The 24,571-nt window shown below is 40.0% G+C and overlaps 1 protein-coding gene across 3 annotated transcripts in view; it reads left to right on the forward strand.

Annotated features, from left to right (window-relative positions):
- The window catches only part of HIF1A (hypoxia inducible factor 1 subunit alpha), a 77,607-nt gene that overhangs the window by 24,193 nt on the left and 28,843 nt on the right, over positions 1 to 24,571 (forward strand). For 2 of the 3 annotated variants that reach the window (XM_089687474.1, XM_089687473.1), the window contains exons 2-6: positions 14,755 to 14,945; positions 19,960 to 20,105; positions 20,201 to 20,285; positions 22,182 to 22,294; positions 22,524 to 22,726. In XM_089687474.1, coding sequence (XP_089543600.1) covers positions 14,755 to 14,945; positions 19,960 to 20,105; positions 20,201 to 20,285; positions 22,182 to 22,294; positions 22,524 to 22,726 — 738 coding nt within the window. The remainder of the gene's footprint in view (positions 1 to 14,754; positions 14,946 to 19,959; positions 20,106 to 20,200; positions 20,286 to 22,181; positions 22,295 to 22,523; positions 22,727 to 24,571) is intronic. The other variant, XM_089687475.1, reaches the window with a different exon arrangement.

The raw sequence follows: 24,571 nt of genomic DNA on the forward strand, positions 1-24,571 counted from the left end.
AGATCTTGCAACTAAAATGAAAACTAGTTCCTTGGAACCAACACACCTCCAAAAGGCACTTCTAGGGCTCATATTTAAAACCCTGATACAAGGCATGTACAACATATTGTTGATAGTTGGTATTATGATCCTTGCCTTGGCCGAATCTCTGCTCTGAGCTGGGATGGCCTATATGGTTTTGATCATGTTTATCTATGAAATGTAGTTTTGTCCTCACAGATTAGCAGGTCAGACCTGCTTGTGTTTTGTTATCTGCACATTGGACAGTGACGTTAATGACTGCTTAGTGTTGACGTTTCCCCTATCCTTGTCCCACTAATATGATAGCCGGGACTGCTAATTTATGGTTGTTTCCTGCTCTAAAAACTCTCCTAGTCTATTCAGGTCTACATTTAGAAGGAAAATGATGCACACTATTATATTACATTTTTACTTAAAGTGACCCTGTAACTACAGCAATTGAACAACATTATTATAAAATATTTCTTTGCAAAATGTGTTTTTTTTTTTTTTTTTTTTTTTTTTTTTTTGACAAAATAAAGAAAATGTATACAGAGAACTTTTACATCCTTTTTAAATAAAACCCATTTGACAGGTATAACTTTCAAAAACCGCCAATTTCTCTGAGATAAAAGGCTTAGCCCTGGTTCACACTGATGCAGTTTCTGATGTGTTCCAGAATGCAATGGAATCACATGATAATTAAAATAACATGTTTCTCTGGAGGACGTTTACAGTGTGATTCCATTGCGATTTTAAAAAGGTGAGTTCAGTGCAGTATGGTGCAATTTGTAGCTATATATACCTGAATTTTCTGCAAGTCTTTGCTTTGTTCCTTATCTCCCATCCCTGGCTCATGTCGGGAGAGAGAGACAGAGAGGGAGGCTGAGTGAGAGCACTGCCAAATTGCATCAGAATTGCACCTGAATCACTAAACCACTACCCATTAAAAATCACACTAAAACCAGCAGAAAAATCGCACCACACCGATGTGAACCTAGCCTAAAGTAGAACTATAGGCAAAATGTTTTTAATTTTGGATAGCATAAAGGAGGGTTATAACCCGTCATATTTTTTTTTTTTTTTTAAGCCATGTGTATCCCATTGAGATTTCCCTTCACTTCCTGTCCCACGTCCAAAACAGGAAGTTAGAGGAAATATCTGCATATTAAGGGAAACCCTTGGGGCCCCCTATGTCACCAGGGCAAGTGTTCCCATTGGAGGATTTCCCCTTTTACTTTTCTGGAGACAACTGAAAATTTGGGATTTTCTTTGACTTTCAATGATAACCGTAAACAGGATTTAGAGAGTGGGGAATCTCCTTAAGCGGGACACAAATGGCAATAAAACCTGACAGCTGATCTAATCTCTCCACTCTATCCAAAATTAAAAAATGTTTTGCCTTTTAGATATACTTTAAAGTTAGTTGGCTTTAATTTAATTTCAATTTTTCTTTAAATCTGCCCCATTCCCCATGGTGGAGGTTGCATGCGTATATATTTTCCTTCTACCTGGAGATCTTCACTGCAATGTCCTAAGCCTATTGCACATAACTCCCCTCGCTCTGTTCAGTCCTGTGCCTAGGTCTCATACTCCTGTGAATGTCTAGGGCCACCAGTAACATAGCCGCTGCAGCAGGAGTAATTGGAATGAGTCCAAGGAGCTGGTTAGAAAATTGTCAGCCCAGTGACTATTCAGTCTAATGCAGTTACTCCTCTGGTCTTCTGGCAGCCATGGTTGCCAGATATCAAAGTACAATAGCCTGCAGGGGATGCCTCCATCTACACTGTTTAGAGGATTGAGGACTTCTTGGATTTTTCTTGTTTAGTCATTGGGCTGAATGAGGGAAATCTTATATGGGTATGGCTAGCCTTTGGCTATAGTTAGTGGCGCTGATAAGGTGCAAATTTTCCAACAGGGCAGTTGTACAGAAGTCGATCGGTAGATTTTCAATCTGTGTATGCTGGCTTTAATATGTAGGTGTGTGGCTTACCCTGAGGGGGTGAGAGGAAGCTTTTAAAGAACTGCTTCACTTAAAGTGATGCCCTTTTAGGCCTTTAATGTCTCATCAGCAACTGGAACAATTATCAGTAGGATGTTGCATGTTACACATATAACCAAGTTGTGTTGACACTTGCTTGTGGAATTGGCCATTTGCCTTCTTTTTAGATGGTTAAAGCCATACTCCAGGACACGCGTTTTTTGATTTTGAAGCAGATTTATCTATTAAGCCAAAACAGCCGCCTCATTTACATTTGAAGTGTCTGAATGGGCTAAATAAAGTATACTGCAGCCAAAATAAAGAACAGAAACATTAGCACAAGGGACATAATTTACAGGCAGTAGAATGTGTCGCTTATGATTCCTTTTCTGTTAATCGAAATCCTCCTCGGTTCATGTTCAAACATGAGCACACTGCGTTTCTTGCAGATCAACAGGTATTGCACGTGCAGCATTTCTAAAAAGACAAAACATGAGGAAATATGTATGTATTGCAGAGATGTGTTTTATATGCTACTTTCATTATTTTCTCAGAAATGCACTTTAAGGCTGCATCCACACTTGGCAATTTGAAATCACCGACAACGTGCATTATCTCTTATATATATTTTCCTTTTCCACATATATGGTGTTTGTTTTTCCAGTACATCTGTGTTTTAGTATATGTATCGGTGTTTTTGGTAAATTTTGTATCCCATAATGTGCAGTTTAGCATGTGTATGAAGAAATGGGGAAATGTATCCAGTAGTAAAATGGTAGAAACCTTTAGATAAAAATGATCAGATCATTTTATTTTTATTTATTTGTAGTATTTATTCATATTTTAAAACCATTTATGCAGAATATTAGAACGTTTTCAATCACAGGATCGCTTTTAAAGTGGTAATAAACTCTCCTATAGTACTTTTTCACATCCAAAATATACTGCATTAACTTACACATAGCTGTGTTTTATATTCCCCAAATCAGCGCCGTTTGTGAGAAATCCACCGCTGTTTCCTGCAGGGACTTCATTTGCGTATACACCTTTCTGCTCTGATTCCCGTCACACTCCGTATGCCCTCAAACTCTCCACAAAGGTGCCGTGCCGACATCAGCACTCTGCGGCATCCATCTCAATCACGCGAGAGCTCCAGCACTTCTCGAAATGTAGGCGGTGTAAACATCAGGCTTTGTCAGCAACATAAGTACCACGCATGCATGGGATTATGGCAGGAAGGGTAGAAATATATTCTGCGCTGGACCAGTATACCAGGAGCTGGCATGGTGTAGGCTGCTTCTGGGAGACAGATGGAGAAAGTAAGGAAAATTTACATAAAACCTGACATGAATAGGATGACAAGGTGGTGTGACTTGTAATGTTTACAAGTACTGATTCAATGATGAATGTGGATTTTGTGGGCTGAGTTTACTTCCACTTTTATGTACACTATATTGCCAAAAGTATTGGGATGCCTGCCTTTACACGCACATGAACTTTAATGGCCTCCCAGTCTTAGCCCGTAGGGTTCAATATTGAGTTGGCCCCGCCCTTTGCAGCTATAACAGCTTCAACTCTTCTGGGAAGGCCGTCCACAAGGTTTAGGAGGGTGTCTATGGGAAGGTTTGACCATTCTTCCAGAAGCACATTTGTGAGGTCAGGCACTGATGTCGGACGAGAAGGCCTGGCTTGTAGTCTCAGCTCTAATTCATCCCAAAGGTGTTCTGTCGGGTTGAGGTCAGGACTCTGTGCAGGCCAGTCAAGGTCCTCCACCCCAAACTCGCTCATCCATGTCTTTATGGACCTTGCTTTGTGCACTGGCGTGCAGTCATGTTGGAACAGGAAGGGGCCATCCCAAACTATTCCCACAAAGTTGGGAGCATGAAATTGTTCAAAATGTCTTGGTATGCTGATGCCTTAAGAGTTCCCTTCACTGGAACAAAGGGGCCAAGCCCAACCCCTGAAGAACAACCGCACACCATAATCCCCCCTCCACCAAACTTTACACTTGGCACAATGCAATCAGGCAAGTACTGTCCTCCTGGCAACTGCCAAACCCAGACACATCCATCGGACTTCCAGACAGAGAAGTATGATTCGTCACTCCAGAGAACACGTCTCCACTGCTCTAGAGTCCAGTGGCGGCGTGCTTTACACCACTGCATCCAACGCTTTGCATTGCACTTGGTAATGGAAGGCTTGATTGCAGCTGCTCGGCCATGGAAACCCATTCCATGAAGCTCTCTACACACTGTTGTTGTGCTAATGTGAAGGCCACATGACGTTTGGAGGTCTTTAGTTTTGACTCTGCAGACAGTTGATGACTTCTGCGCACTGTGTGCTTCAGCATGCGCTGACCCCGCCCTGTGATTTTACATGACTTACCACTTGGTGGCTGAGTTGCTGTTGTTCCCAGTTGCTTCCACTTTGTTATAATACCACTAACAGTTGACCGTGGAATATTTAGTAACAAGGAAATGTCACGGATGGACTTATTGCACAGGTGACAACCTATCACGGTACCACACTTGAATCCACTGAGCTCCTGAGAGCGACTCATTCTTTCACAAATGTTTGTAGAAGCAGTCTGCATGCCTAGGTGCTTGATTTTATACACCTGTGGCCATGGAGGTGATTAGAACACCTGAATCCAATGATTTGGAAGGGTGTCCCAATATAGTGTAGGTCAGTTTAGAAAATCTAATTCAATCATACAGGACAGGAAGTAAAAGGAAATCTCCCCAAATGAACACACAAGGAAAAAAAAACTGACGGTTTCCCCCTATGCAAAACTTAAGAAAAAGTTTTGACTTTGTACTAAATTTAAAATATTTAATGTAAACCTGTGATCCACTCCCACTGGAAGTTATTTTGAAGCATGCTTGTGAAGATAAAGGTGAGATATTTGTATCACGAGCTGCTTCTATCAGTTTGTGATCTTGTGTGGGATTGCAGGAGCATTTATATAGTACAGAAATATTTTGACTCCTGGTTCTGTAAGACAGCTTTGTGAGGGAAAGACGTTCTTGTGCTCACCCGTTGTTCGCAGTTACAGTGCAGATACAGGAAAGCTGAATGTAAACAAAGTAATGTTTATACTGGTCTGGGCATGTAACAGCAGCTAAAAAATTGATGGAGGTGAAAAGTTCTGATGCTGAGGGATATTTGTGGATAAACTGTTAATGTATATTAAAATCCCATGTTTTCTAAATGTAATTTTCAAAAGTGATGTGTTCTGCAGTTTAAATTTTAATCTTGCACCCCACATTGAACAAATCATCTTTTGTCTGTCATCAGTGTAGGCACTGGTAACCTAGCCTGTGCCTTTCCCCAGCCGTCTGGATATGTCACTAGAGGCTGCAGGCAGATCTCAGGAATGTGAAATCTCCTGAGATTCTGCTAGTCTGAGATTTTCGATTTGTGCATACATAAAGATGTATAGAAAATACATTAATTTCTAGGCATGTACAATTGAAATCTTGTGAGACTATACATGCATAGAGATACCCAGATTTCAGAGACAGCCAATAAGCATTAACAATCACATCCCCAGAGGCACATATTCCCTGGTTGCTGACCTGACCAGCTTCTGAATTATTTTTATTTATTTCAGGTACTTGTATACTGCCATCAATTTGCGCAGTGCTTTACATATATATTGTACATTCACATAATTCCCTAACCCTCAAGGGATGTACAATCTAAGGTCCCTAACTCACATTCATACATACACATACTAGGACCACTTTAGACAGAATTCAATTAACCTACCAGCATGTCTTAGGAGTGTGGGAGGAAACCGGAGTACCTGGAGGAAACCCACGCAAGCACAGGGAGAACATGCAAATTCCAGGCAGGTGGTGCCATGGTTGGGATTTGAACCAACAACCCTAGTACTGCCAGGCAGAAGTGCTAACCATTTAGCCACTGTGCTGCCCATTTATACTGTATAGCATTGACAATGTATGCAGTGCTTACATATTGTACATTCTTTAAGGCTGGATTCATACTAGCATGAAAAAAAAAAAGGAAAATTCTATAGCACAACATTGCCATGATTTTATTTGCGATGCTGTGCTTTTAACATGCTATTCTTCCTTTTTTTTTTTCTTCTTTTTTTTCTTTATATTTCATGTCATGATGAAGCCACAAAATACAAGAATAGGTTTTTGCGATTCACAGCAGACTGATTTAAAATAATGTAACGGTGTTGTATGATTCCAGATTGTTCATGCCCCAATGAATACTATTTCAGTATAACCTTACCTGGTGTATAACCAGTTCATGAAGTACAGAAGTACATACATGTGTATATTAAATGTATAGTGTAGATGTGTATTACTGTACAGTGCCAGTTTGTAGCGATCTATAGATGGAAATGTTCTACTGTATGAGGACAGATAAGCCGAGAGTTTGCATTTGTCAACATATGGAAATGTTTTCTTCATTTGGTCACTGCTGGTAACTTGATCTTTCACTTGATATCTTCTGGCTGTTTTTGAAGAAAATGCCCCATAAACTATGACCTATTTCCTGCTCAGCCTGAAGCACTTTAAAGCTATTTGCAGGAACATTATGTGCCAGCTCTAACATATATACACAAAGAACTGCTTAACCTTTACTTTCCACAGTGACTGAGGGTAGATTCCACATTTTTAAGCTTTTTTTTTTTTAAATTTTTTAAAGCAGAGGCCCTGAAGAATAAAATGGCGGGTTTTGCAATATCACACGATATTTGGGTAGCTGTTTTTCAAATGCAATTGTTTGGGAAAAAATTCACTTTAATAATTTCTAATGTACAAAAACACAATATAATACCCAATGTGTTGGTGAAATATAAAAGATTGTATGCTCAGTAAATACAGTGGCTATAAAAAGTCTACACACCCCTGTTAAGGGTTCTGTGATGTAAAAAAAAATGAGACAAAGATAAACAATTTCAGAACTTCTTCCACCTTTAAGGCCTCGTACACACTGGATGTTGTAAGAACGCCAGTAGCGTTAGCTGTAGAATGCTGCAATAAAAAAAGTGAGTTTTTTTGCGGTTTTTTTTTTTTTTTTTTTTTAGCTTTTTTTGCATTCGCTTATTTCAGCGTTTTTTTTTGTGTTTTACAGCGTTTGTGCTTTTTTTTAACAGTTATACTCTCACAAAATCTTCAGCCTCATAAACACTGGATTGCTTGTGTTTTTTTAGCGGTTTTCATCTTTATTGGTGTTTTTCAGCTTTTATCAGCGTTAGAGCATTTTTACAGCTATAAAACTCCTCTAGAAACCCACTAGTTCTGGGTTTTTTCCTACCAGAAAATGCTGATTAAAGCTTATGTGTGCATGAACACATAGGATAACATGCTCGGGAGTTTACTGGCTGTAGAAAAAACGCCAGCAGCCAAAAACAGCTGTAAAAATGTCTAGTGTGTGTGAGGACTTAATGTGACCTATAAACTGTACAACTCAATTGAAAAACAAACTGAAATCTTTTAGGTGGGGGGGGATTAAACCTAAAAACAACTAAAATAATGTGGCTAAATAAGTGTGCATGCCCCTTTATAACTGGGGATGTTGTTGTGTTCAGAATTAAGCAATACCATTCAAAATCATGTTAAATATGAGTCAGTACATACATGCCATCATTTTAAATTGCCTCTGATTAACCCAAATAAAGTTAAGCTGTTCTAGTAGGTCTTTCCTGACATTTTCTTACTCGCATCCTACAGCAAAAGGGATCTCACTGTTAAAAGGTACAAAAGAATTTCCAAGACATTAGGTATACCATGGAACACAGTGAAGACTGTCATCAAGTGTGGAAAATATGGAGCAACAGTGACCTTGCTAAGAACTGAACGTCCCTCCAAAATTGATGAAAAAGACAAGAGGAAAACTGGTCTAGGAGGCGGCCAAGAGGCCTACAGCAACATTAAAAGAGCCGCAGGAATATCTGGCAAGTGCAGGCTGTGTGGTATGTGACAACAATCTCCCGTGTTCTTCATATGTCTGGGCTATGGGGTAAAGTGGCAAGACGGAAACCACCTTATGAAGAAAAACATCCAAGCCCAGCTACATTTTGCAAAAACACATCTGAAGTCTCCCAAAAGCACGTGGGAAAATGTGTTCTGGTCTGATGAATCCAAGGTTGAACTTTTTGGCCATAATTCCAAAACATATGTTTGGTGCAAAAACACTGCACATTACCAAGAGAACACCATACCCACAGTGAAGCATGGTGGTGGCAGCATCATGCTTTGTGGCTGTTTTTCTTCAGCTGGCACTGGGGCCTTAGTCAAGGTAGAGAGAATTATGAACAGTTCCAAATACCAGTCAATATTGGCACAAAACCTTCAGGCTTCTGCTCGAGAGCTGAACATGTAGAGAAACTTCATCTTTCAACAGGACAATGACCCAAAGCATACATCCAAATCAACAAAGGAATTGCTTCACCAGAAGAAGATTCAAGTTTTAGAATGGCCCAGCCAGAGCCCAGACCTGAACCTGATCGAAAATCTGTGGGGTGATCTGAAGAGGATTGTGCACAGGAGATGCCCTCGCCATCTGACAGATTTGGAGTGTTTTTGCAAGGAAGAGTGGGCAAATATTGCCAAGTCAAGATGTGCCATGCTGATAGAATCATACCCAAAAAGTGCTGTTATAAAATCAAAAGGTGCTTCAACAACGTATTCGTTTTAAGGGTGTGCACACTTATGCAACCATATTTTAGTTTTTTATTTTTACTTCCCTCCACCTAAAAGATTTCAGTTTGTTGTTCAATTGAGTTGTACAGTTTATAGGTTACATTAAAGGTGGGAAAAGTTCTGAAATTATTTATCTTTGTCTCACTTTTTTTTTACATCACAGAAACCTGACATTTTAACAGGGGTGTGTAGACTTTTTATATCCACTGGAGATACCGAACATGCTGCACTTTAAAACCTAGCACGCTCAATGGTGCCAAATTACGGTACTTACAAATTTACATAGGCAGTGCTTTAAAAGCCTTTACAGGTTACTAGTTTAGAGTTATAAAGGAGGTCTGGTGCTAGAATTATTGCTCTTGCTCTGGCCTTCGTGGCGATACCTCACGTGTGGTGTGATCACTGCTTACATATGCATGCAGGGCTAATGCATGTGTTTGCCATTGCGTGAGAGCACGGTATTTAAAAAAAAAAGGAATTTTTTTTTTTTAAATCACTTTTATTGCTATCACAAGGAATGTAAATATCCCTTGTTATAGTAGTAAGCAGTGAAGGGGTCCTCTTTATTGAGGGTCTATCTGCCCTTAAAGCATCAGATCAAACCTGAAACAGTTTGATCCAACGCTTTTTCAAAAATGGCTTACCAGAAGTGACAAAATGCTCGTTGCTTCCAGTTTCTAATACCACAGAGATGATCAGGATAGATCCAGTCCCTGATCACCTCTATGGTAAGCTGTCCAAACTGCTGGCTTCAGTCCTGGGTTCCGGTCGGACGATAGAGCCCAGAGAGGCAATGGAGGGCTTCAGGAGGTGGGGCAACCCCCTTCCTCCACCTGTAAAAGCAATCCAGAAACTATCTGCTAGGATTGCTTTTACATAAAAGCCAATCGCTGGCTGAAAAAAAAAATACAATACCAGGATGATGCTTGAAGCTGCGGGCATCATCCCGGTATAACCACTTAGACCTGATGACGTCCGTTACCCAGTTTTAAAGTGGGTAAAATGAATGCAACATACAGGAATTCTATGTTTATAACATACAGTTTCATTTTATGCCATTAGCATTGTAATAACAATACAAACAATAGTTATATGTGACAATCCTATAAATGCTTACTTGAAAAATCTCCTTTCATGTTGTGAGTTCTGCCTGTCTGCTGACCGTCTCTTTGCACAGCTTCCTGGATTCCCTGCATACTTTGCAGCTTCTCCTCCTGCTGTTTTTTACTTCCGATTCTAAGGACTACATATCCCATGGTACCTTGATGCCTTCAAGCAGTGATTCCCGTACTGATTCCAACTCCTGAAACGCCTCCCCTCAGTACCTCTGTAGTTTATAAGGCAGGTCCTGTAAAACGTGACACAGCAGTGCCTACCCACAGAACATAGTAAATACGTGTCATAGAATTCAAGGAAGTACGCCTGTGGGAATCTCCACAAAGCAAGTTATACAGACTCTATACATTCAGATTTGTATATTTTAACCATAGATACACTTTTAATTTTATCTAGTGCACCACGTCAGGTAGAGTATAACCTGTTCTGCAGACAATATTTTTACCCTTTTACCTGCTTTTGTTTCTAATTTTTTTTTTTAAATTCTGGTATAAAGCAGTTTTTATGAGAGAGTCTCCATGTGAAAATAGTTATATGTGCAAAAGTTCATATAAGGCAGAGAAGAGAAGACCAGCCCTCACTTCACTTTGTTATTGTAAAGTTCTAAGGCCTTTGGCTAAGTGAAAATCTAGTTGTTCATGTATGCACGCAATGCATTAGCTGTTCAATGGTAATGTGAAGAGTGTCTGATGCCTTGTTACACTAGATATTATAAGCCATCATGACCAGTAAAAGGCACCGTGAAAATTGGGAATCCAGTACCGTGTCCTATTGAGTGCAATGAATCATGGTCAGTAGTGGATAGGATGAAGAGAAGAGTGGGAATCTCATGTCTTGCCCCCTTGAGTGTAAGCCATTATGGCCAATAATTGGTAGGGTGAAGAGTTGGGAGTCTGCCTTGTCCCCCTTGGTGTAAGCCATCATGGCCACTAATGGGTCAGATGAAGAATGGTTCCACTGGTAGTAGTCATGGTGGCCAGTAAAAAGCAGGGTGAAGACTGAGCAAGGGAACAAAAGGAAAAGATGGGGGGGGGGGGGGTAATAAGAGGAGGAGGGAAATGGAAGAAAAGGGAGAAAAAAAAGTCAGTGAGGGCCAAAAAGAAAAAAAAAAAAAAAAGTATATTGTCACACCAATATTCGCTCACATTTCAAAATACAGTCTCAAATTGTGAAATAAAAAATAGTATAGTGCATGTTGCAATGTAAAATCGCTAAAAAAAAATATTGCAATGTTGTGACCAAGACACGTCTAGCTGCAACAACCATATAAATATTCCTACACAGAAATGTCTGTCCATGATACCATCAGATAGGATCTCCTAGAGCCCGCTCTGTGCAGAGGGGTTGATGGTCACCTTGGTGTGCCTTGATTAGAATTCAATAACTAACATTACAGTTAGGGAAAAAAATTTTTGGGGGGGGGGTGGGGGTTAGTTTTGTGTAAGCTATAACCAGAGCAACTTGTAGGTTACAAAAGGCTTCTTTCCTGTGAACAGTGACTGGGGAGAAAAGGAAAGGTGCCTCCTAATTTCTGATCCTACTACTCTGATAGCTCACTTCGGCATGCAGGTATATTTTTGTGTGTTTGCAGTCTTCAGCTAGTTAGAACCTGCTTTTTAAAAACATGTTTCAGTGCAATGCTTCTCAAATCATGTATTGCCCTTTTTTCAACTTGGAGGAAATTCCAGGAAGCTAAACAATTCATGCCTAAACAATGAGCGTGGGGAGGAGGTGGGGGGTAGAATACTGATGGTTTGTTACTTCTCTTTACATCATTCGCCTACATCATTCGCCTTCATTTTTTGGGGCGAATAAGTGAGTAATTCTTGCTGTAGTGATTGGAAAGTGATACTAGGTGACATACTCAGGGGTTTCAAGGCAAATACTTTCTTTCCTAGAAAGTGAATTGATATTGTGCACACTAAAGGTAAAGGATTTGAAAATGTTCATGCAATAAATTATGTTAATCATTTCCCAGTCATGCTAAAGTAAGTAAATGGGGGTTTTCTTTTCACGTGATTGAAGTGAATCCTCATGTCAACATTCTCATTAGAAAAAAAGTATGAATTTTTTCATTGTAAGTAAAATTGTTTGACTCATGCAGTTGGTGAATTCTAGTTATTGGAACGCTTGCTTGGAGGTAATTTTGGACATTGTTGCCTAATTGTATTGGCTTTCGCAAGTTCTGTTACTCAGTGAAAACTGTTACCCTGTGTTTGTCAAGCAATTTAATTTTTCTTGTAATGGTTTTTAAAAGAGTAGGGTATCCTTACCTAGGTGGATGCAGCATCGGTCTCCCGCCGGCTCTAAGTGTGAGAACTCACATGACCGCTGAGTTCTCACCACCGTTGTCTGCTCTGCCCCTCAATGCTCACTGGAGCACTGGGCTGTGGAGGGGGAGGGAGTGGCTGGCTCAGGCTCTCAGCAGCTCTCTGAGAGGTTAAGCCAGGTGCCGCTCCAGACTCTGGGGTAGATCCCGACTCTGAAGTCAGGATCTTTCCCCAGCCTGGACCTGCTGAGTGACATCAGCCGACAGTCTGCTGTCAACTGAAAACTGGTCATAGGTGTACAGAACAAACTGATCCACAGGAGAAGTACAACTAAAAGAGCTTTGGCTGTACTTCTCCTTTTTAATGCTTGTAGCAAACTCTCAGGCAATATATTGTCACTGCAGTCTGTCTGCAGAGCTTTGTTGGTAGACGTGTACTGTAAGAGGAGCATTAAAGTACTGTCATTGTGCAGGAAGACTAGACCACAAGCAAGGTGTGTATTGAGGACAAAATCTACCTATTCGGATATCAATTTGTAAATGCTCCAGCAAGCATAAAAATTATCCTCCTTTAAAGTTGGACTCTGAAACTAGACCGCTTGCCCTAGAATAAGGACCAAGTATCTGCACATACCTTTTCATATCTTTTCATCTACCAATGTTCTTCCTAAATCCCACAGCACTCTGGTATGTAACTTTTCTTCTAGAGCTGGTCCCCACTGCCCCCCTGCATCTCTGACCCCCTGTCATAGTAATGGACCAATAAGATGCTGTAAAAGGATTCTGGCCAACGTATGGACAGTGTCAAGCTTACATGAGGGCTCTTTGAGATTAAGGGAACCCTGGGCCGTAGAGTAGACTTGTAAAGATATGTTCATATATACTGTGAAAGGCATACTTAAATCTTCACCATTGCATTAAAGGCTTGCATACACCTTAGATCAGTGGTGGTCACCTTACTTTTATATAAGGGGCCTCAGGTCTGCCCTCTGGCTTTGCCTAAGTGCTGCTTATTGTGTTCAGTGAATGTAATATACCATCTGTCAGAGTGAACACATGCAACAGGAGATGGTTAGATGCAGAAAACATACTTATAGGAGCTGTTGGAGTTTGGGGCATGCTTCAGGGGAGAGTCGTAGGCTGGAAACACATTACATGAGACTGCCCTGTTGCTTTTACTGCCCCTATACAAGTCAGTACTTCCACACTTGTGATTCCTAAAACCCTCCTAAAAATACTTTAAAGAATATATTTTTTCCCTCTTACGGACTTGATTAAGCACCTAAACAGACCACTATCTGCAAGGGGTTCTGAGAGCCACACACAAAGTGCCAACAAGCTACAGGTTAGGCCCTTATAGTCTGTTAAACACATTTGTTTCCATGAACTGGGTTATTGTAATTTAACTACTTGTCTACTTGTTTCCTGTTGTAAATGGCATCTGTTAGACTGGGATTTTTTACACACCCCGGCTACTGTGGTGTGTTTAAATTCGTAGAGCAGGTGATGAGCTTTCAGATGGAAGTAATTTGGGTACCTGTAAAGCCGCCCAACCACTTCCACAATCCACCGTCATTCATGGGACTCTAAACTTAGCAGTGAAGACATTTAAAGCAATGCCCAGTTGCATACAGTTTTAAGGATTGAAATGTTGGGTATCAATTTATTCATTGCACTTCACCTATATTATTTATCAGAGAATTGAGTGATCTAATGTGTTTTTTGTGCTCTAAAATTTACTGTATTTTTTAACTGAAAATTTGCATTCGATAAATATTCGATATGTGCTAATATATCATGTCATATAAAATAATTTTAGCTATCACCATTTTATTCTCCAGGGTCTTTGCTTTCAGAAAATATATGCTGTTTTGGGGGTTTACCTAATCTTCAGGCCTAATATGTGCAAATTCAGCATGTGTACAAAAACAGAAAAAATGGCTTTGATAGGTGGTTTATACCTAAGGCAAGCCATAGAAGAGCCAAAAAAACAAAAGTTCTGCCGATCAAAAAATGAAAATAGCTCATATGATTGTGTCATCAATTGTTTAAATTTTCTACAAAAAAAACCTAGCATGTTGGATCGAAAGATACAACAATCGACATGAATTTCATTTATTTAATAGTCTATGGCCTGCTTAACTCCATGTTTTTGTAAACTTTACATTATTCCCTTCATGAGCCTTCTTGGTGTTTGGTGTTACATGAACTGTATGTAGCCTCAGTTACAAAGCTTCCTCTGATTGGCTGAGGCGGAGATTGTGATATCCCGCCTCCTTCCTTCTGCCTCAGTTAATCAATAAAGCCTGGTGTTCATTCAGAAAATAAAAAGCTTCTTGTGAACTATTGGGCAGTGCTCAGCCCTACTATTATTTTTGTTCTTGGACTGGACCGGGAAGTCCCTATCCTGCTGCTGAAACACAGTTCTGAATACTGTATGTAGCTAATGCTACATACAGTTCATACAATGTGACAGCCACTTCATGTGTTGGAGAAGGCAATAGATTGTTTGTTTGGATCAGCTTGGTCCAAATGAATTAAAGCTCAATAAAAACATGGAGTTAGGCTTTAATATGTTAACTTTTTAATTGTGTTTTCTGTTCATTTTGCAGTTAATGTGTTATGATTTACGTTCATTTTGCAGTTAATGTGTTATGATTAAGGTGTTGATGTATGAAGAACATTAATCTGATCATTTTCAGGATCAGTTCGGAGCGGCGGAAGGAGAAATCTCGGGATGCTGCAAGGTGTCGAAGGAGTAAAGAATCGGAGGTCTTTTATGAACTGTCCCACCAGCTGCCTCTGCCTCACAATGTCAGCTCTCATCTTGATAAAGCCTCCATAATGAGACTCACCATTAGTTACCTGCGTATAAGAAGGCTCCTCGATGCCGGTAAGATAAAAAGGTCTAATAATCAGACAGTCTGAGCTGTTGTAGCTTGTTCTAGCAATCCTCTGTTTTTGTTTCAAGCAGACTTGTACTTGTATGTTGAAGTGTTTCTAAAGCCAAAACTTTTTAGTTTTAGATAACATATGGAATGGCTAAAATCCAAAGTGAAGCGAAATATCTTTAGTATCACAGGGACACTTGTTCCCTTTGGAAGGTTTCACCTTTCTGTTTAGATTGACTTTTAAAGGTGGGTTTTCCATCACTTTCTATCCCAATGACTGTGTTCACCGGCTATTACTGCCAGCAGTAAGAACCTGGAAGGAGTTGCAATTCTTCCCACAAAAAAAAATCTACTTTAGATTCCAGTTTGGGGCAAGATGCTGTTGCAGTTTTCCTTGACTTCTAGTCACGTGATGGGGAGGGTCAGCCAATCCAAACTCCGACCCTGCTTTGTTAGGGGTCAGTTAATCAAGTGCCTAGGCTTTTGGTCGGGTAAGCATCACTTGAGGGATTCTGGAGCATTATTTTCTCCAGAAGAAAGAAGAATGTTACCTTTTTTCTAATTTACTTTTGTCTGTCCTACCATGATCAGTTTAAAATGACTTTTTTTGTCATCATCTGCATACGTGGCTTAGAGAGCTGGGAGTGAAGACTTCATAGGGGCATGTCCACAGGAAAGCAGAGAAAAGTTACTCATTTTCCCAGTGAAGAGCTGCGCAGGGAGGCATTTCGGCACAAGTCTGACCACTGGAGTACAGGCAGGCTGTGCTCCCAAATAGAATGCAAAAAAGAAAATTGACCAGGCTGAGATGGATGTGCTCTCATGCCTAGATTAGGCAATTTTAAATAAGAAAGCAGAGAGACTGGTAGGATCACCAAGTACTGTATATCACACACAGGAAGCAATGCAATGAAAATAGGATACTTTTTCATTCAAGTACATGGTACAACAGAGACACATCAGGGATATAACATTTGGGGGGGGGGGTAACATATTTAAACACCTAAGTAAAGGTCTAGTTTAAAGAAGAACCTCACTAAGTACTAAAGAATCTGTTGGGCTTTTTGCAAATTAAACATGTATTGGAGCCCACATGCCTCTGGTGCTCATGTTGACACATTTATATCTCTCATTGGAAATTCCTGCTCCCAGCAATCTCTTCTAAGATTTTGATTACAGGATTGCAAATTAATCTGCTTTCCAATTCAATTTAATTAGATATTAGAATATCACCTGTTGTTTTAGTAATTTTAACATAATCTTAAAGCCCTAACTTCATGTTTAAGATGGCCCAAACAAACTATTTCCTTCATTAACAAGTGCACGTGCTGGGAGCGCACACTTAGTCCTGGTGGGCAGGAACGGGTGCATTCATCTGAACACATCTGTGTTCAGGTCCGTGCACACGCTTCTGCCCACATGTTAACCTTTGACATATGATTGTGCTGGGGCTACATGTGCATCCATTTCTATGCACGCAGCTCTGAGGTGGATGCACATGCATCTGCCAGCAGCTCGGCACGGAGGATGGCACTAATCTGCCTTCTGAATGAGTCTGACTTGAATTTGTTCCGGGACCGGGAAGGGTAGTCTTCGACCTGCTAACAGAACTCAACGCTGCCAGCTAGCATTATCAGAAAGAGGCCAACCAAGGCAGCCTATATACTTCTTTCATAACGGGGTTTTTGTTAGTGAAATGTCAGTATCTGTGACTTTGCGTGCTGGTTAATCCTGATTTGGTGCAATCCCTCTATTTCCTCTGCTGTTCAGAACAGCTGGAGCAGTTTAATCACAGCTAATTAAATGAAGGTTTATCTTCAGTTTCTGGTCACTTAAATGGCAGTATTCTATTGAGAGGATCAGCCTGACAGCTGGTCTGAAACGTTGTTGCAGAAAGCAATCATTGAACCAAGGTATAACATGACTGTCAAGTTGCTTTTGGCCTTGTAGATGCAAGTCTTCCCTTGTCTCCAGTTCCTCTGGGATTTATAGGAAATGTTAAGCAGTAAACGATACCTTTTTATATTTTGATTGTCAACTTTTATTCAGTAGTTGATATAAAAATCTAGCATTAAACAATCCAGGCTAGAAATTGATTTATGTGAAAGCATTGGATTGGCTAAAGACAGGGGAGTAGTAATTTACCCTCTTGCCAGCTCATTCATAAATTAGTGTTCCTGGTGCTGTCCTGATCAGTTGTCAGATTTGGTTCAGATTTTTTTCAGGATTCTCCCTAACATCCTGCTCCTGTGACAGCAGAAAAGTTTAGACTTCCCTATCACTTTCCATTATGGAAACTGGTCACCAGGACAAGCCTCCTTAGTGAATTTTCCTAGGTTAGGAGACAGACTGCAACAAAGACTGGTTCTAACCCTCAAAGTTTTTTGTTTTTTGGGGTTTTTTTTTTTTGTACTTGCATGCATTTTTAAAGGAATACTTTGCAGACATTTTTTAAGGATAAGTTCACCTTTCAACAAAAAATAGTTAATGGGCATTTTTTTCCAGATAAAAAAAAATGTGCATCTATTATTTTTTGTTTTAGGAGCCTAGAAGGTATTGCAGCAGCGCTCAGCAGATTGCTGATGCTATGCAGGACTCCTGCAGACCTGACCATGTATCTGCTTGCTCGTACCTCGTACAGGCAAGCTGACACTGACAGGAAGAATCCATAAACTACCACAGCACCTTGGTAGTTCATTGAGAACTGAAAGCCAACAGCCGCTAAGGCTGTCGGGACTTGTAGTTTCTCATTCACAGAAAACTGTGAATGAATGATGCAGCCAGGTGGGTGGAGCTTCGCATGGCCACATTTTTTTTTAAAATTGTATTCCAAATCCTGATTTGTTCACAAATAAATGGATAAAACAAAATGCATTCATAGAAGCTTTTCTTTTTGATATGTTGGCCTTTTGTAAATGCCAGCTTTATTTTGAGGGAGCAGAAGTCCAGGATATTTATCCAGCATTCTTTGAAGCCGAGTTTCAGGCAAACCATTTTAGTGCACTGTTGTATTCAGGTGAATTTTTTCTTGTACCAGTATTATCTAGATATACCTGCCTGGTCCAGCTGCACTGCCTCCCCTGCATAATGTACTGTGTTTGAGCAATAAGGTTCCTCATCCTATGATTGCACAATAAAGTATCAGCACTACACTGCAGTACAACCCAACAGGATGGTACTGCGATCACTTGCTCTCCCAGTCTGATGTACAGAGGCATTCAGGTGGCTGATATTAAAATATATATCTAAATATATATATACAGTTAGGTCCATTATATATTTGGACACAGGCACAATTTTAGTTTTTTCAGGTATTAGCCAAAACATATTCAAGCTATAGTTATATAATGGATATGGGCTGAACGTGCACACTCTCAGGTTTAATTTGAGGGTATGTACATCCAAACTGGAGGAAGGGTTTAGGAATTACAGCTCTTAAGAGTATCCATCCCCATTTTTTAAGGGACCAAAAGTAATTTGGACAATTGAATCAAAAGCTGTTTTATGGCCAGGTGTGGGCTACTATGTCATTATTTCTTCATCAATTAAGCAGGTAAAAGGTCTGGAGTTGATTCCAAGTGTGGTATTTGCATTTGGAATCTATTGCTGTGAACCTACATCATGCGTTCAAAGGAGCTGTCCATGCAAGTGAAACAGGCCATTGTAAGGCTTCAAAAAGGAAGCAAATCCATCAGAGAGATAGCAGTAACATTAGGAGTGGCCAAATCAAACGTTTGGTACATACTGAGGAAAGAAGAACGCACTGGTGAGCTCAGCAACATAAAAAGTCATGGACGTCCATGGAAGACAACTGTGGTGCATGATTGCTGGATCCTCTCTATGGTAAAGAAAAACCCATTCACAACATCCAGACAAGTGAAGGGCACTCTCCAGGAGGTGGGCGTATCATTGTCAAAGTCTACAATCAAGAGAAGACTTCATGAGAGCAAATACAGACAGTTCACCACAAGGTGCAAATCATTCATAAGCCTGAAGAATAGAAAAGCCAGATTAGACTTTGCCAAAAAACATCTTAAAAAGCCAGAGCAGATCTGGAAAAGCATTCTCTGGATGGATGAAACTAAATGTAATCTGTACCAGAATGACAGGAAGAAAAAAGTGTGGAGAAGGCTTGGAACAGCTCGTGATCCAAAGCACACAATGTCATCTGTAAAACATGGTGGAGGCAGTGTGATGGCATGGGCATGCATGGCTTCCAGTGGCACTGGGTCATTGGTGTTTATTGATGATGTGACAGAAGCAGCCGGATGAATTCTGCAGTGTTTAGAGATATACTGTCAGCCCAGATTCAGCTAAATGTAGCAAAGGTGACTGGACGGCGCTTCACAGTACAGGTGGACAATGATCAAAAACACACTGCAAAAGCAACCCAGGAGCTTTTGAAGGAATAGAATTGGAATATTCTGCAATGGCCGAGTCAATCACCTGATCTCAACCCAATTGAGCATGCATTTCACTTGCTGAAGGCAAAACTAAAGGCAGAAAACAAAGAACAACTGAAGACGGCTGCAGTTAGAGCCTGGCATAGCTTCAGAAAGGAGGAAACCCAGTCTTTGGTAATGTCCATGGGTTCCAGACTTCAGGCAGTCATTGCCAGTAAAGGATTCTCAACAAAATATTAAAAATGAAAATTTTATTTCCGATTATATTCATTTGTCCAGTTACATTCGAGCCCCTGAAAATGGTGGGACTGTGTATAAAAATGGCTGCAGTTCCTAAAATTTGTATTCAAGTTCAACCCCTTGAATTAAAGCTGAAAGTCTGTACTTCAAATTCATTTGGATTGTTTAATTTATTATTGTGGCATACAGAGCCAAAAGTATGGAAATTGTGCCTGTGTCCAAATATATATGGACCTAACTGTATATATAGAATAGAATGAGACATGGTTAAAACCCCTGAGATTTTGCAGGGTTTATTTGCACAGTATGACCCACATCTATAGATATTTAGTTTATTTCAACCTAATTTGATTGCTTTGGGCCCTTCTCTTAGGTGACATGGCTGGAGAGTCTGAAATGGAGAAACAGCTGAACTGCTTTTATCTGAAAGCCTTGGAGGGATTTGTTTTGGTCCTGACTGAGGAAGGAGATATGATCTACCTGTCTGAAAATGTCAACAAGTGCATGGGACTCACACAGGTATGAATTGGGGCATTTTATACTTTGATGTAATGTGTTGTTAGTTCTTGTCCATATCTACAGCTTTATAATTTTGTGTGGATTTTCTTTTTTAGTTTGAGCTGACTGGGCACAGTGTGTTTGACTTCACCCATCCCTGTGATCATGAAGAGTTGAGGGAGATGCTGACATTTAGAAATGGTATGTACCTGTGAACCTGTGCAAATGATCCTGTATATATCCAAGTACAGACATATACAAGTAATCTTACCTCCTTATATTTTTTTGTCCATATCAGACAAGCTTTAACGCCCATCTCCAGGAGAATTAAATACAGAGAATGAAGAGGCTGGAGGTGGGTGGGTGGGGGGCTGAATGTCTTAAAGCCTTAAAGTGATATTAAACACAAAAGCAAACATTTTATTACTTTGCAGCTTAAAATTTCTTAGATGTGATAAATGCATTTGTTTTCTTTTTTTAGGCTTTCTTTCCTTTATTTTAATCTGGTGATCCAGCCATTAAGTTTGTTGTTTTTCAACACAGGCTCTCCTGCAAATGTAGCAGAGTGTTGAGACAATCAATTTAACAGTGACTGGAGGTCTTGCAATAATCATTTATTTATTCATGTGAAATCTTTATCCCAAAAGAAAAAAAAACCGTTTGTGTAACTGCAGTGTGAGCTGGAGTTTGTATGTTAGTTTGTGGAGATTGTTAGTGTATCTAAATCTGCTAGTACATCTAACTCTCACCTCCTCCTGACTGACAATGCTGACATAGATGCCTCTGTACTTCATACAGAATGAAGCCGCTGTAATACCAGAGGTGGGTTACTGTCCAGATCACCTGTTGAAAACTGAGCTGAGAAAAAGACTAATGCAGCCACCACATCTAATGATTGTTAAGCTGCAATATAATACATTTTTGGTTTTGGATTTAAAACTGCTTTAATGCTTCTTGGTCTATTTGCAATGTGTTTAGTGACCTGGTCACCACGTTAGACTTTCCAAAATATCATTAGGATGTATGGAAGTAGCCCTTTTTCAGGCTCTTAATATACTGCTAATTCCCCATTAGTCAATAAATGGATCTCCAATACTTCTGGGTGTTGGAGGCATTCTCAACCTGACAGCAGCTGCTGGTCCAAACCAAATCTAGCCATTGGATAAAGCTGAGTACACACTGCGTGTAGAGCTGTATGTCCAACAGAAGCTGATCTAATGACCAGCTTTTGTTCAATGGACATGCTGGAAAACTGGCATCCAATCTGCGATTGGGGATGGGGGGGGGGGCAGTGAAGGGGGAGAGCTTCCTAGCTGTTAGCATTCAATAGAACAGCAGGGGAGATCGCCATACCAATACAAGCGATGTTGATGCGGCAATCTGTCAGTTGTTTCTCCTTCAGCCCGATGTCGGTGTGTACCCAGCTTTACCAGTAGTGGTTCAGTCATTCTAATGGGAATCAAATGAAAATGTCTGGTTTAGGTAATTATCCCTTTTGATTCCTATTTTGAGAGTAGACCTTGGCAGATGTGCACATAAGAATAATCAGACGTTCTGCATTTATGGTTTGGGGTCAGTGACTACAATATTGAAGCCAGAGAGAACAGTCGGGCAATCGGCATTCTTCAGATGAACTCCACCGTGACCCTCATGTTTCTGTAGCAGTTTGCGAATCTGTTATTAATCTCAAAATCACGTTTTTGTGATCCAGATTGCCTTATTTGAAAGTATAGCCAGATCACTGTTGTGTGCTAGAGATGTAAAAAAAAATGTCATAATTGTTTTTTTTTCCAGGAACAAAATAGGCATTTCTCAAATACAGGTAAGTTAGGTCAGTGATGTCCATTCATAGCTGATTCCTGCTGATGTAGTGTGTGGGTCATTTTGGCCTCTTGCACATGGGTGTATTATAGCATAAGCCCATGCAATTGCCTTGTTTGTACGCATGGGGATGCATCTCCCAGAAATGTGATAGGAGTGAGGAGGGTGAACCCTCGAGTGAATAGGCCATTGCCTGTTCATTTGCATTTTTATATGGTGAAAATGCAGCATAAACCTGTTCTTGCATTGATCGGTTGCAATTTACATGTACTTCAGGACCAGCAAAGAAAGGTAAAGAGCAAATCACAGAGCGCAGCTTCTTCCTGCGTATGAAGTGCACACTGACAAGCCGGGGGAGAACTGTGAATATCAAGTCTGCCACGTGGAAGGTAAGAAGCATTCTGTATAGTGGGCACAAGGACAGTGTTTTGTTTTTTTTTTTGTTTTTTTTGTTAGATGCTTTATTAATCATTTTGGGAAAAAAACATGCTGACATTAGTAACAGAGACCTTCATTATCAGCTTCTCTGTGTGTCATTAACTGTGAATGTGTGTAAGCATGATCTGCTGCATTGAATTGTGAGCATCCCACAAGATTGAATTTAATTTTGGTTTTTAGGTTCTTCACTGCACGGGGCACATGCGTGTGTATGACAGCTGCAACAGCCAGAACAATTGTGGATATAAGAAACCACCCATGACCTGTATGGTGCTGATCTGCGAACCCATCCCCCACCCATCAAATATTGAATTTCCATTGGACAGTAAAACCTTCCTGAGCCGCCACAGCCTTGACATGAAGTTTTCTTATTGTGATGAAAGGTATTTAACAAATCTTATCCGTTAAGCTTCCCTTGCAAAGCCCTAAATATACTCAAAGTGGTTGTAAAGGCAGAAGGTTTTTACCATGCAGCTTCTCCCTTAGTCTCCCCTTATTTTTACCTGAGTCCGATCTTGATGCAGTGATGTGCACGAGAGTTGAGGCTCTCTCCTCTCTTTCGCTCCTCGTTGGCTCTAATACAGCAGAGGGAGCCATTGACTCCTGATGTCAATCAAAGCCAGTGAGGAGGGAGTAGAGGCAGGGATGAGCTGTGCTCTGTTTGTCTTAAGGACAGACCGAGCCAGCTCAGGTGCTAGCACGCACGGGTGCCCCCCACAATAAGCAGCTTGCTGTGAGGGCACTCAGTGGGGAGGAAGAGCCAGGAGCGCCAGCAGGAGAACCCAAGCAGAGGAGGATCGGGGCTGCTCTGTACAAAAGCCATTGCAAGTGGGACAGGTTTGTTATTTTAAAGAAAAAATATCTGAATGTTTAGTATCACTTTAAGCCTTTAGTATTGCAAAACATGGATGCCACCTATTGGTCAGTAAGAGTAGAAATCGAAAGGGCCTGTCTTCTCTGAAAGCTAAAGCTGAAATCTGGTTTCTGTTGCTGAGTTGCTGCACAGCCTTACACTTTTAAATCTAAAAGGCTTGATTTTTATTTGAAAGCATTGCTACCTGGCAAGTTTTTGTGAATTTTAGGTACTGTACAGTCTTCAAAATTATTTTCCTTCCTCATTTTCATCGCACTCTGCTTCTGTGTACATATGGTAGTTAATAATTTATATGTTATAGTAGGATTTACTAGCTGGTCAGTGTAATCTGGGAAGCAGTGACTTTTTGGTTATTTATTTCAGGTACTTATATAGCGCTGTCAATTTACGCAGGGCTTCACACACACACACACACACACACACATATATATATATATATATATATATATATATATATATATATATATATATATATTATATTCACATCAGTCCCTAACCCTCATGGGGTGTACAATCCTAAGGTCCCTAACTCACAATCATACATACACATACTAGGGACAATTTAGACAGGAGCCGAGTGGTTAGTTAACCTTTTACAAAAAAAAAAGTTCTATGCAGAAAAGGGGCATTTGCGCATAAAAACAAACTCTTCAGCTTTAACTAAAGTGGAATAATGCCTTTGCTATAGATGCCATCCATTTACATACCTCCTGAAGCCTGAATGAAAAATTCAAAGGGATAGTGCCCCTGTGCGTTATATATCTATATCTAGATGTGTGTGTGTGTGTGTGTGTATAGATAGATAGATAGATAGATAGATAGATAGATGTGTGTGTGTAGATAGATATATAGATAAATAGATATATGTGTGTGTAGATAGATATATAGATAAATAGATATATGTGTGTGTAGATAAATAGATATATGTGTGTGTAGATAGATAGATAAATAGATATATGTGTGTGTAGATAGATAGATAAATAGATATATGTGTGTGTAGATAGATAGATAGATAAATAGATATATGTGTGTGTAGATAGATAGATAGATGTGTGTGTAGATAGATATATAGATAAATAGATATATGTGTGTGTAGATAGATAGGTGTGTGTGTGTAGATAGATATATAGATAAATAGATATATGTGTGTGTAGATAGATAGATAGGTGTGTGTGTGTAGATAGATATATAGATAGATAGATGTGTGTGTGTAGATAGATAGATAGATAGATAGATATGTGTGTGTGTAGATAGATAGATAGATAGATAGATAGATAGATAGATATGTGTGTGTGTAGATAGATAGATATGTGTGTGTGTGTGTGTAGATAGATAGATAGATAGATAGATAGAT

The sequence above is a fragment of the Staurois parvus genome, unplaced genomic scaffold, assembly GCF_062004578.1.
Source record: "Staurois parvus isolate SC_StPar_1 unplaced genomic scaffold, SC_StPar_1.0 ptg000426l, whole genome shotgun sequence".
Lineage (NCBI taxonomy): Eukaryota > Metazoa > Chordata > Amphibia > Anura > Ranidae > Staurois > Staurois parvus.